Source organism: Oncorhynchus gorbuscha, unplaced genomic scaffold (assembly GCF_021184085.1).
Source record: "Oncorhynchus gorbuscha isolate QuinsamMale2020 ecotype Even-year unplaced genomic scaffold, OgorEven_v1.0 Un_scaffold_2404, whole genome shotgun sequence".
Taxonomy (NCBI): domain Eukaryota; kingdom Metazoa; phylum Chordata; class Actinopteri; order Salmoniformes; family Salmonidae; genus Oncorhynchus; species Oncorhynchus gorbuscha.
This window is the reverse complement of record NW_025746926.1, coordinates 67,572-79,262: the sequence shown is the minus strand read 5'-3', so window position 1 is coordinate 79,262 and position 11,691 is coordinate 67,572. Positions and strand designations below refer to the sequence as shown.

The window sequence follows — 11,691 nt, the reverse complement described above, 5'->3', positions numbered from 1 at the left end:
CCCATCTGAGTGGTACAGTGTAAAGAGACTGATCTAGAGTCAGCTCTCTCTTTAAGAGGTTGATGCCCCATCTGAGTGGTACAGTGTAAAGAGACTGATCTAGAGTCAGCTCTCTCTTTAAAAGGTTGATGCCCCATCTGAGTCCACACGGTCCTGCAAGAATTACCTTAATTACCGTAATACCCGCACAGCGTTTTTGCTCTGTTTGACACATTTGAAAATGAAAGGCTTTTAAAATATCCAGACATTTGTGAATCATTGCATTAATCAAGTGTGCAACACTATGTGCAATATGGTTTAGCGAGAAAATCCTGTGTAGTTTGAATTGCGATCCTTATTTTGTTAGTCCGTATACTATGGTATTTACGGTATGCTAATAGCTGCACCAACACATGAAGCAGGAATGTGTCTGTGAACACACCACATCCACGGCTGGAGTTAACAGAAAAGTTACAAATCCAATTTTGAGAGAAGAGAGATTGATCTCTGGAACAAACTCCCTCACGACGCCAGGACAGCGGAGTCAATCACCACCTTCCGGAGACACCTGAAACCCCACCTCTTTAAGGAATACCTAGGATAGGATAAGTATTCCCTCTCACCCCCCCCCCCCTTTAAGATTTAGATGCACTATTGTAAAGTGACTGTTCCACTGGATGTCATAAGGTGAATGCACCAATTTGTAAGTCGCTCTGGATAAGAGCGTCTGCTAAATGACTTGAATGTAATGTAAATGTATGATGTAAATCTCACTAGACTTATTTTACTCGTGTAAATGGCACCGAAGAGACTTTAACAAGTCGAGGCCTAGTCTCTCTCTCTCTCTCTCTATGCTAATTTAGTCCTGGTCTTTCAGTCTTATGAATGTTGATGTTCCTTCTGGAACCTTCCCCCTGCTTTTTTATACTTTATCTACTACCAAGTACTGGCTTATTGACTAGCCCTTCTACCCGGGACCTCTGTGTTGAATCACTAAGGTCTCTCTTCTCCCTGGACCTCTGTGTTGAATCACTAAGCTCTCTCTTCTCCCTGGTCCAGGCCTGTCTCTGTGTTGAATCACTAAGGTCTCTCTTCTCCCTGGACCAGACCTGTCTCTGTGTTGAATCACTAAGCTCTCTCTTCTCCCTGGTCCAGACCTGTCTCTGTGTTGAATCACTAAGCTCTCTCTTCTCCCTGGTCCAGACCTGTCTCTGTGTTGAATCACTAAGCTCTCTCTTCTCCCTGGTCCAGACCTGTCTCTGTGTTGAATCACTAAGGTCTCTCTTCTCCCTGGTCCAGACCTGTCTCTGTGTTGAATCACTAAGCTCTCTCTTCTCCCTGGTCCAGACCTGTCTCTGTGTTGAATCAATAAAGTCTCTCTTCTCCCTGGTCCAGACCTGTCTCTGTGTTGAATCAATAAGCTCTCTCTTCTCCCTGGTCCAGACTGGTCTATGTTTTGAATCACTAATTTCTTGATCCTACCCAGGTTTTGTCTGGACGAGCAGGGCCACAAGGCCTTGGACCGGGACCAGGGCTTCTTCTCCGGCTGCAGTCTCGTCTGATTCGCTTCTCCCTGAGACCCAGACCACCTGCTCCAAGGAACCTTGTCCCGTCCCCTTCGCCTTAAGCCCCGCCCCCTCGCCGGCCGTGCTGTCTGAACCAGGAAGTGTCCCGGACGGAGAGGCCCTCCTCAACTCTGACCTGCCCAGGATCAAGAGACGATCCTGGGATACAGGTCTCGCCACCCACCCCCATAAGAGGTTAGTGAGGTTTGTATGGTCCTCTGGAGCTCAGTTGGTAGAGCATGGCTCTTACCACGCCAGGATAGGGGTTTTAATTCCCGGAGCCACCTATACATAAAACAAATGTTTGCACGGTAAGTCACTTTGGATAAAAGTGTCTGTTAAATGGCATATTAGAGGCATCGTGTTCTATACGGCGAAGGGTCCGTACGTACAGCCTGTGGTTTAGAGCAGGTGCTGGAGGTCAAAGGTTACGTACATACATCCTGTGGTTTGGAGCAGATGCTAGAGGTCAAAGGTTACATACATACATCCTGTGGTTTAGAGCAGGTGCTAGAGGTCAAAGGTTACGTACATACATCCTGTAGTTTAGAGCAGATGCTAGAGGTCAAAGGTTACGTACATACATCCTGTAGTTTAGAGCAGATGCTAGATGTCAAAGACTATATTCAACAGAAGGTGTTTTTGTAACAATAAACTTCATAGGGGAATAGATTACAATGTGATCGTCTTCTACTGCTAGGTTGTATTGGCCACCCACTATCTCTACTCGTTACATTTCATCTTGGGATGTTTGCAAGTCTCGATATATTTGTTCATCAAATCCCAGATTTTACACACAGATATTTCACAGGATAAATAAATGAGAAGCATTCGCTTGGCTTTTCCACTCACGACCAAATATGGTGATGAGAGGAAGCCCAGAGGGGAATGATGGAGAGAGAATATGGTGATGAGGGGAATGATGGAGAGAGAATATGGTGATGAGAGGAAGCCTAGTGGGGAATGATGGAGAGAGAATATGGTGATGAGAGGAATGATGGAGAGAGAATATGGTGATGAGAGGAAGCCTAGAGGGGAATGATGGAGAGAGAATATGGTGATGAGAGGAAGCCTAGTGGGGAATGATGGAGAGAGAATATGGTGATGAGAGGAATGATGGAGAGAGAATATGGTGATGAGAGGAAGCCTAGTGGGGAATGATGGAGAGAGAATATGGTGATGAGGGGAATGATGGAGAGAGAATATGGTGATGAGAGGAAGCCTAGTGGGGAATGATGGAGAGAGAATATGGTGATGAGAGGAAGCCTAGTGGGGAATGATGGAGAGAGAATATGGTGATGAGGGGAAGCCTAGTGGGGAATGATGGAGAGAGAATATGGTGATGAGAGGAATGATGGAGAGAGAATATGGTGATGAGGGGAATGATGGAGAGAGAATATGGTGATGAGGGGAATGATGGAGAGAGAATATGGTGATGAGAGGAAGCCTAGTGGGGAATGATGGAGAGAGAATATGGTGATGAGAGGAAGCCTAGTGGGGAATGATGGAGAGAGAATATGGTGATGAGGGGAATGATGGAGAGAGAATATGGTGATGAGGGGAATGATGGAGAGAGAATATGGTGATGAGGGGAATGATGGAGAGAGAATATGGTGATGAGGGGAATGATGGAGAGAGAATATGGTGATGAGAGGAAGCCTAGTGGGGAATGATGGAGAGAGAATATGGTGATGAGAGGAAGCCCAGAGGGGAATGATGGAGAGAGAATATGGTGATGAGAGGAAGCCTAGTGGGGAATGATGGAGAGAGAATATGGTGATGAGGGGAATGATGGAGAGAGAATATGGTGATGAGGGGAATGATGGAGAGAGAATATGGTGATGAGAGGAATGATGGAGAGAGAATATGGTGATGAGAGGAAGCCTAGTGGGGAATGATGGAGAGAGAATATGGTGATGAGGGGAATGATGGAGAGAGAATATGGTGATGAGGGGAATGATGGAGAGAGAATATGGTGATGAGAGGAAGCCTAGTGGGGAATGATGGAGAGAGAATATGGTGATGAGAGGAATGATGGAGAGAGAATATGGTGATGAGAGGAAGCCCAGAGGGGAATGATGGAGAGAGAATATGGTGATGAGGGGAATGATGGAGAGAGAATATGGTGATGAGAGGAATGATGGAGAGAGAATATGGTGATGAGAGGAAGCCTAGTGGGGAATGATGGAGAGAGAATATGGTGATGAGAGGAAGCCTAGTGGGGAATGATGGAGAGAGAATATGGTGATGAGGGGAATGATGGAGAGAGAATATGGTGATGAGGGGAATGATGGAGAGAGAATATGGTGATGAGAGGAAGCCTAGTGGGGAATGATGGAGAGAGAATATGGTGATGAGAGGAAGCCTAGTGGGGAATGATGGAGAGAGAATATGGTGATGAGAGGAATGATGGAGAGAGAATATGGTGATGAGAGGAATGATGGAGAGAGAATATGGTGATGAGAGGAATGATGGAGAGAGAATATGGTGATGAGGGGAATGATGGAGAGAGAATATGGTGATGAGAGGAAGCCTAGTGGGGAATGATGGAGAGAGAATATGGTGATGAGAGGAATGATGGAGAGAGAATATGGTGATGAGGGGAATGATGGAGAGAGAATATGGTGATGAGAGGAATGAAGGAGAGAGAATATGGTGATGAGAGGAAGCCCAGAGGGGAATGATGGAGAGAGAATATGGTGATGAGAGGAAGCCTAGTGGGGAATGATGGAGAGAGAATATGGTGATGAGGGGAATGATGGAGAGAGAATATGGTGATGAGGGGAATGATGGAGAGAGAATATGGTGATGAGGGGAAGCCCAGAGGGGAATGATGGAGAGAGAATATGGTGATGAGAGGAAGCCTAGTGGGGAATGATGGAGAGAGAATATGGTGATGAGAGGAAGCCCAGTGGGGAATGATGGAGAGAGAATATGGTGATGAGAGGAAGCCTAGTGGGGAATGATGGAGAGAGAATATGGTGATGAGAGGAAGCCTAGTGGGGAATGATGGAGAGAGAATATGGTGATGAGAGGAAGCCCAGAGGGGAATGATGGAGAGAGAATATGGTGATGAGAGGAAGCCCAGAGGGGAATGATGGAGAGAGAATATGGTGATGAGGGGAAGCCCAGAGGGGAATGATGGAGAGAATCCCAGATTTTATACCTCAGGTGATATAAATGATGGTTTTATTCCTCAGGTGATATAAATGATGGTTTTATTCCTCAGGTGATATAAATGATGGTTTTATTCCTCAGGTGATATAAATGATGGTTTTATTCCTCAGGTGATATAAATGATGGTTTTATTCCTCAGGTGATATAAATGATGGTTTCATTCCTCAGGTGATATAAATGATGGTTTCATTCCTCAGGTGATATAAATGATGGTTTTATTCCTCAGGTGATATAAATGATGGTTTCATTCCTCAGGTGATATAAATGATGGTTTTATTCCTCAGGTGATATAAATGATGGTTTTATTCCTCAGGTGATGTGACCAGTAGATATAAATGATGGTTTTATTCCTCAGGTGATATAAATGATGGTTTTATTCCTCAGGTGATATAAATGATGGTTTTATTCCTCAGGTGATGTGACCAGTAGATATAAATGATGGTTTTATTCCTCAGGTGAAATAAATGATGGTTTTATTCCTCAGGTGATATAAATGATGGTTTTATTCCTCAGGTGATGTGACCAGTAGATATAAATGATGGTTTTATTCCTCAGGTGATATAAATGATGGTTTTATTCCTCAGGTGATATAAATGATGGTTTTATTCCTCAGGTGATATAAATGATGGTTTTATTCCTCAGGTGATATAAATGATGGTTTTATTCCTCAGGTGATATAAATGATGGTTTTATTCCTCAGGTGATGTGACCAGTAGATATAAATGATGGTTTTATTCCTCAGGTGATATAAATGATGGTTTTATTCCTCAGGTGATATAAATGATGGTTTTATTCCTCAGGTGATATAAATGATGGTTTTATTCCTCAGGTGATATAAATGATGGTTTTATTCCTCAGGTGATATAAATGATGGTTTTATTCCTCAGGTGATATAAATGATGGTTTTATTCCTCAGGTGATATAAATGATGGTTTTATTCCTCAGGTGATGTGACCAGTAGATATAAATGATGGTTTTATTCCTCAGGTGATATAAATGATGGTTTTATTCCTCAGGTGATATAAATGATGGTTTTATTCCTCAGGTGTTGTGACCAGTAGATATAAATGATGGTTTTATTCCTCAGCTGATATAAATGTGTGTCTGTGTTGTTCATATAAATGATGGTTTTATTCCTCAGGTGATATAAATGATGGTTTTATTCCTCAGGTGATGTGACCAGTAGATGTACATGATAGTTTTAGAACTAATAAAACACAGTGAATATCCACAGTGAATATCAAGTGATGTAACCTAGTAGGCTTAATGATGTAATATGGAACAGGTTGATGCCTCTCTACATTACTTTCCAGATGATTGTCTTCAGGAGCCCTCTTGGCTACTATATAATTGCATAGAGATGAAATATGTTATGGAATTGAACCTTAATTGATTATGGCGACCGCTGAGGTCATTAGTAGAGTAGATTCAACAGATTTCTGGCAGAGATAGTGACACCACATTGTCAAAAAAGTATTCTGTGTGTGTGGGCTCTGTGTGTGTTCAACTGTCTGTGTGTGTTCAACTTGTCTGTGTGTCTGTGTTGTTCAGGCTGGCCAAGTCGGAGAGTAGTGAGTCCCTGGGCTCTGTGTGTGTTTAACTGTCTGTGTGTCTGTGTTGTTCAGGCTGCTGGCCAAGTCGGAGAGCAGTGAGTCCCTGGGCTCTGTGTGTGTTCAACTGTCTGTGTGTCTGTGTTGTTCAGGCTGGCCAAGTCGGAGAGCAGTGAGTCCCTGGGCTCTGTGTGTGTTCAACTGTCTGTGTGTCTGTGTTGTTCAGGCTGGCCAAGTCGGAGAGCAGTGAGTCCCTGGGCTCTGTGTGCAGTGGCAGCAGTGGAACTGATACCCACCCAGCTGTGAGAGGCTTGAGACTGCAGAAAACCAGGTCTCAGTCCTCCTCCTCCTCTGTCTCAGCCCTAAGAATGGGCCCCCGGGGGCAAGAGAAGCACCACCCTGACCCCCAAAACAGCCACAGAGCCCCCCAGGCCCAGGGACAGGCAGAGGACAAGGCCAGCAAGGAGTCTCGCTCCCAGAAACATGCCCGGGTAAGAGGTTATTGTATCTGTTGGGGAAATATTTCTGTGTTGTACAGCATGTAGATATTCACATAGAGGATCTATCTCTATAGACAGACGCACAACATCTAGATACATAGTCTTCCATTAGGTTATGCTGTACTATATTGACATAGTGTAGCCCTCCACTTGTTAACTAGGACATGATGACTCTGCTGCAGATGTCTAACGACAGCAGTACATTCCTTTCTGTTAAGATCTGTGAGGGGCCTCCTGAGTGGTGCAGCAGTACATTCCTGTCTGTCCTACCATTATCCACAATGTTAAGATCTGTGTGGTGCAGCAGTACATTCCTGTCTGTCCTACCATTATCCACAATGTTAAGATCTGTGTGGTGCAATGGTACATTCCTTTCTGTCCTACCATTATCCACATTTTTAAGATCTGTGAGGGGCCTCCTGTGTGGCGCAGCGGTCTAAGGCACTGCATTGCACACTTGGCCCAGCGTCGTCCGGGTTAGGGGAGGTTTTGGCCGACCGCGATATCCTTGTCCCATCTCGCTCTAGCGACTCCTTGTGGCGGGCCGGGCGCCTGCAAGCTGGCATCCGGTCGCCAGTTGTACGGTGTTTCCTCCGACACATTGGTGCGTCTGGCTTCCGGGTTAAGTGGGCATTGAGTCAAGAAGCAGTGTGGCTTGGTTGGGTCGTGTTTCGGAGGACGCACGGCTCTCGGCCTTCGTCTCTTCCTGAGTCCGTAGGAGAGTTGCAGCGACGAGACAACACTGTAACTACCAATTGGAGAGAAAATGGGGGAAAAGTACAAAAAATAAATACATTTTCAAAATATCCTTGAGATAAGTTTCAGTTTCAAGGAACAAGACGTTGAGCTGTTCTGATTACTATGCAAACCCAAGCTTATCAACCACAACAAGAACAACGTGGCCCTGTGGAGAAATATACAGGTTTATGTTTATTTAGAGAAATACAGGTTTATTTAGAGAAATACAGAAATACATGTTTATTTAGAGAAATACAGGTTTATGTAGAGAAATACAGGTTTATTTAGAGAAATACAGGTTTATTTAGAGAAATACAGGTTTATTTAGAGAAATACAGGTTTTATTTAGAGAAATACAGGTTTATTTAGAGAAATACAGGTTTATTTAGAGAAATACAGGTTTATTTAGAGAAATACATGTTTATTTGGAGAAATACATGTTTATTTGGAGAAATACATGTTTATTTAGAGAAATACAGGTTTATTTAGAGAAATACATGTTTATTTAGAGAAATACAGGTTTATTTAGAGGTTTAAATACAGGTTTATTTAGAGAAATACATGTTTATTTCGAGCAGGAATGAGCAAATGGCGCCCCCCCCCCCCCCCCCGTTTTGCTTCAAGGTGGGGGTATGGATGTGGGTACACAGACCCGCGAGCCCCCATGATAAATTCATATTTTGGAAGCCCTCACCCCGTCAGAGTTGCCCATCCCTGAAGTAGAGAAACGTCAGTGACTCCCATTGACACACACGTTTTATTTATTGAACCTTTATTAAACTGGGCAAGTCAGAACAGCATGCAGAGTGGTGTCTGGTGTTTCTGTTCCAGATGCTAGAAGAGGTTGTGGCGAAGACGCTGAAGCATCATGGGATCACCGGAGAACACGAGAATCTTGCCGCCTGCAGTCAAAGACTGTTTGAAATCTCCAAATTCTATCTGAAGGTTCTTCTCCTTTTTTCCTCCCATTCTTTGCATTTGACATTTAGCAACAACCGTGAGTTAACGTGAAAACTTCAACTAGAAGTCCCTTGGCGCCTCTTTGGAAAAGTTTTCAATGACAGAATGACAACTAAGACTGTAAGACAGATTGTTAGACGGATTGTCTTGTATTGCCTTGTCCTGAGCTTTTCATTTGCCCTGTTTAACTATGTTAAATAACATAGATAATCTGACTGTTACATCATCACCCCAGAGACTATAGAGAGATAAGATGACTGTCTGACCTGATTATAGCAGCTGACTGTTACATCATCACCCCAGAGACTATAGAGAGATAATCTGACTGTTACATCATCACCCCAGAGACTATAGAGAGATAAGCTGACTGTTACATCATCACCCCAGAGACTATAGAGAGATAAGATGACTGTCTGACCTGATTATAGCAGCTGACTGTTACATCATCACCCCAGAGACTATAGAGAGATAAGCTGACTGTTACATCATCACCGCAGAGACTATAGAGAGATAAGCTGACTGTTACATCATCACCCCAGAGACTATAGAGAGATAAGATGACTGTTACATCATCACCCCAGAGACTATAGAGAGATAAGCTGACTGTTACATCATCACCCCAGAGACTATAGAGAGATAAGATGACTGTTACATCATCACCCCAGAGACTATAGAGAGATAAGATGACTGTTACATCATCACCCCAGAGACTATAGAGAGATAATCTGACTGTTACATCATCACCCCAGAGACTATAGAGAGATAAGCTGACTGTTACATCATCACCCCAGAGACTATAGAGAGATAAGATGACTGTCTGACCTGATTATAGCAGCTGACTGTTACATCATCACCCCAGAGACTATAGAGAGATAAGCTGACTGTTACATCATCACCCCAGAGACTATAGAGAGATAAGCTGACTGTTACATCATCACCCCAGAGACTATAGAGAGATAAGATGACTGTTACATCATCACCCCAGAGACTATAGAGAGATAAGCTGACTGTTACATCATCACCCCAGAGACTATAGAGAGATAAGCTGACTGTTACATCATCACCCCAGAGACTATAGAGAGATAAGCTGACTGTTACATCATCACCCCAGAGACTATAGAGAGATAAGCTGACTGTTACATCATCACCCCAGAGACTATAGAGAGATAAGCTGACTGTTACATCATCACCCCAGAGACTATAGAGAGATAAGATGACTGTTACATCACCACCCCAGAGACTATAGAGAGATAATCTGACTGTTACATCATCACCCCAGAGACTATAGAGAGATAAGCTGACTGTTACATCATCACCCCAGAGACTATAGAGAGATAAGATGACTGTCTGACCTGATTATAGCAGCTGACTGTTACATCATCACCCCAGAGACTATAGAGAGATAAGCTGACTGTTACATCATCACCCCAGAGACTATAGAGAGATAAGCTGACTGTTACATCATCACCCCAGAGACTATAGAAAGATAAGATGACTGTTACATCATCACCCCAGAGACTATAGAGAGATAAGCTGACTGTTACATCATCACCCCAGAGACTATAGAGAGATAAGATGACTGTTACATCATCTCCCCAGAGACTATAGAGAGATAAGCTGATTGTTAGAGAGATAAGCATCATCATCACCCCAGAGACTATAGAGATAAGCTGACTGTTATCATCACCCCAGAGACTATAGAGAGATAAGCTGACTGTTACATCATCACCCCAGAGACTATAGAGAGATAAGATGACTGTTACATCATCACCCCAGAGACTATAGAGAGATAAGATGACTGTTACATCATCACCCCAGAGACTATAGTCTGACTGTCTGACCTGACTATAGCAGCTGACTGTTACATCATCACCCCAGAGACTATAGAGAGATAAGCTGACTGTCTGACCTGACTATAGCAGCTGACTGTTACATCATCACCCCAGAGACTATAGAGAGATAAGATGACTGTTACATCATCACCCCAGAGACTATAGAGAGATAAGCTGACTGTTACATCATCACCCCAGAGACTATAGAGAGATAAGATGACTGTTACATCATCACCCCAGAGACTATAGAGAGATAAGCTGACTGTTACATCATCACCCCAGAGACTATAGAGAGATAAGCTGACTGTTACATCATCACCCCAGAGACTATAGAGAGATAAGCTGACTGTCTGACCTGACTATAGCAGCTGACTGTAACATCATCACCCCCCCAGAGACTATAGAGAGATAAGCTGACTGTTACATCATCACCCCAGAGACTGTAAGCTGACTGTTACATCATCACCCCAGAGACTAAGCTGACTGTTACATCATCACCCCAGAGACTATAGAGAGATAAGATGACTGTTATATCATCACCCCAGAGACTATAGAGAGATAATCTGACTGTTACATCATCACCCCAGGGACTATAGAGAGATAAGATGACTGTTATATCATCACCCCAGAGACTATAAGCTGGCATCACAATCTATTCCTTTTCTCCAAAAGGATCTGAAGACGTCCAGGGGCCTTCATGAGGAAATGATGAAAGCAGCCAGCAGCAATGCCAAGCAGGTAACCTGTCAACCATTTATTACATATTTGACCTTCCCCTTACGACGGTGAACTTTGAACCATGTTCTTCAGAAGTCGAGGGTGTTCAGGTAGAAATTGTTCATGAAGAGTTTGTAAATTGTAAACAGACCCATGTGTTTTTATTGGTTGTATTGCAGGTCATCGACTGGGTTACGGAGCGGGCCTCTAAGTGACGAGGAACGATCACTAGTGGTTTTAGACTGGTTTTATAGTCACGGCAAACCGCAAACATCAGTGGAATGTAGTTTCACCACAGGAGACATCAGTACAGTCTGTCAGGGTGTGAACGTGTGATTAGCAGGTTTGTTTGTGTCTTAAGAACCTCAGTGACTGTCAGTTGCCAGGCAACCATTCATTGTAATTCCATTGTTTGTTTGTGTCTTAAGAACCTCGGTGACTATCAGTTGCCAGGCAACCATTCATTGTAATTCCATTGTTTGTTTGTGTTTTAAGAACCTCAGTGACTATCAGTTGCCAGGCAACCATTCATTGTAATTACATTGTTTGTTTGTGTCTTAAGAACCTCAGTGACTGTCAGTTGCCAGGCAACCATTCATTGTAATTACATTGTTTGTTTGTGTCTTAAGAACCTCAGTGACTGTCAGTTGCCAGGCAACCATTCATTGTAATT

The 11,691-nt window shown here is 43.4% G+C and overlaps 1 protein-coding gene across 1 annotated transcript; it reads left to right on the top strand.

Annotated features, from left to right (window-relative positions):
* Positions 1-1,465: 1,465 nt before the first annotated feature.
* LOC124025744 (mdm2-binding protein-like) lies at positions 1,466-11,233 on the top strand (the record flags this gene model as incomplete). The annotated part of the gene is made up of 5 exons (XM_046339078.1): positions 1,466-1,739; positions 6,498-6,762; positions 8,341-8,454; positions 10,974-11,039; positions 11,198-11,233. Coding segments are annotated over 5 exons (755 nt in total), but the record flags the coding sequence as incomplete, so codon positions are not given.
* Positions 11,234-11,691: the final 458 nt, after the last annotated feature.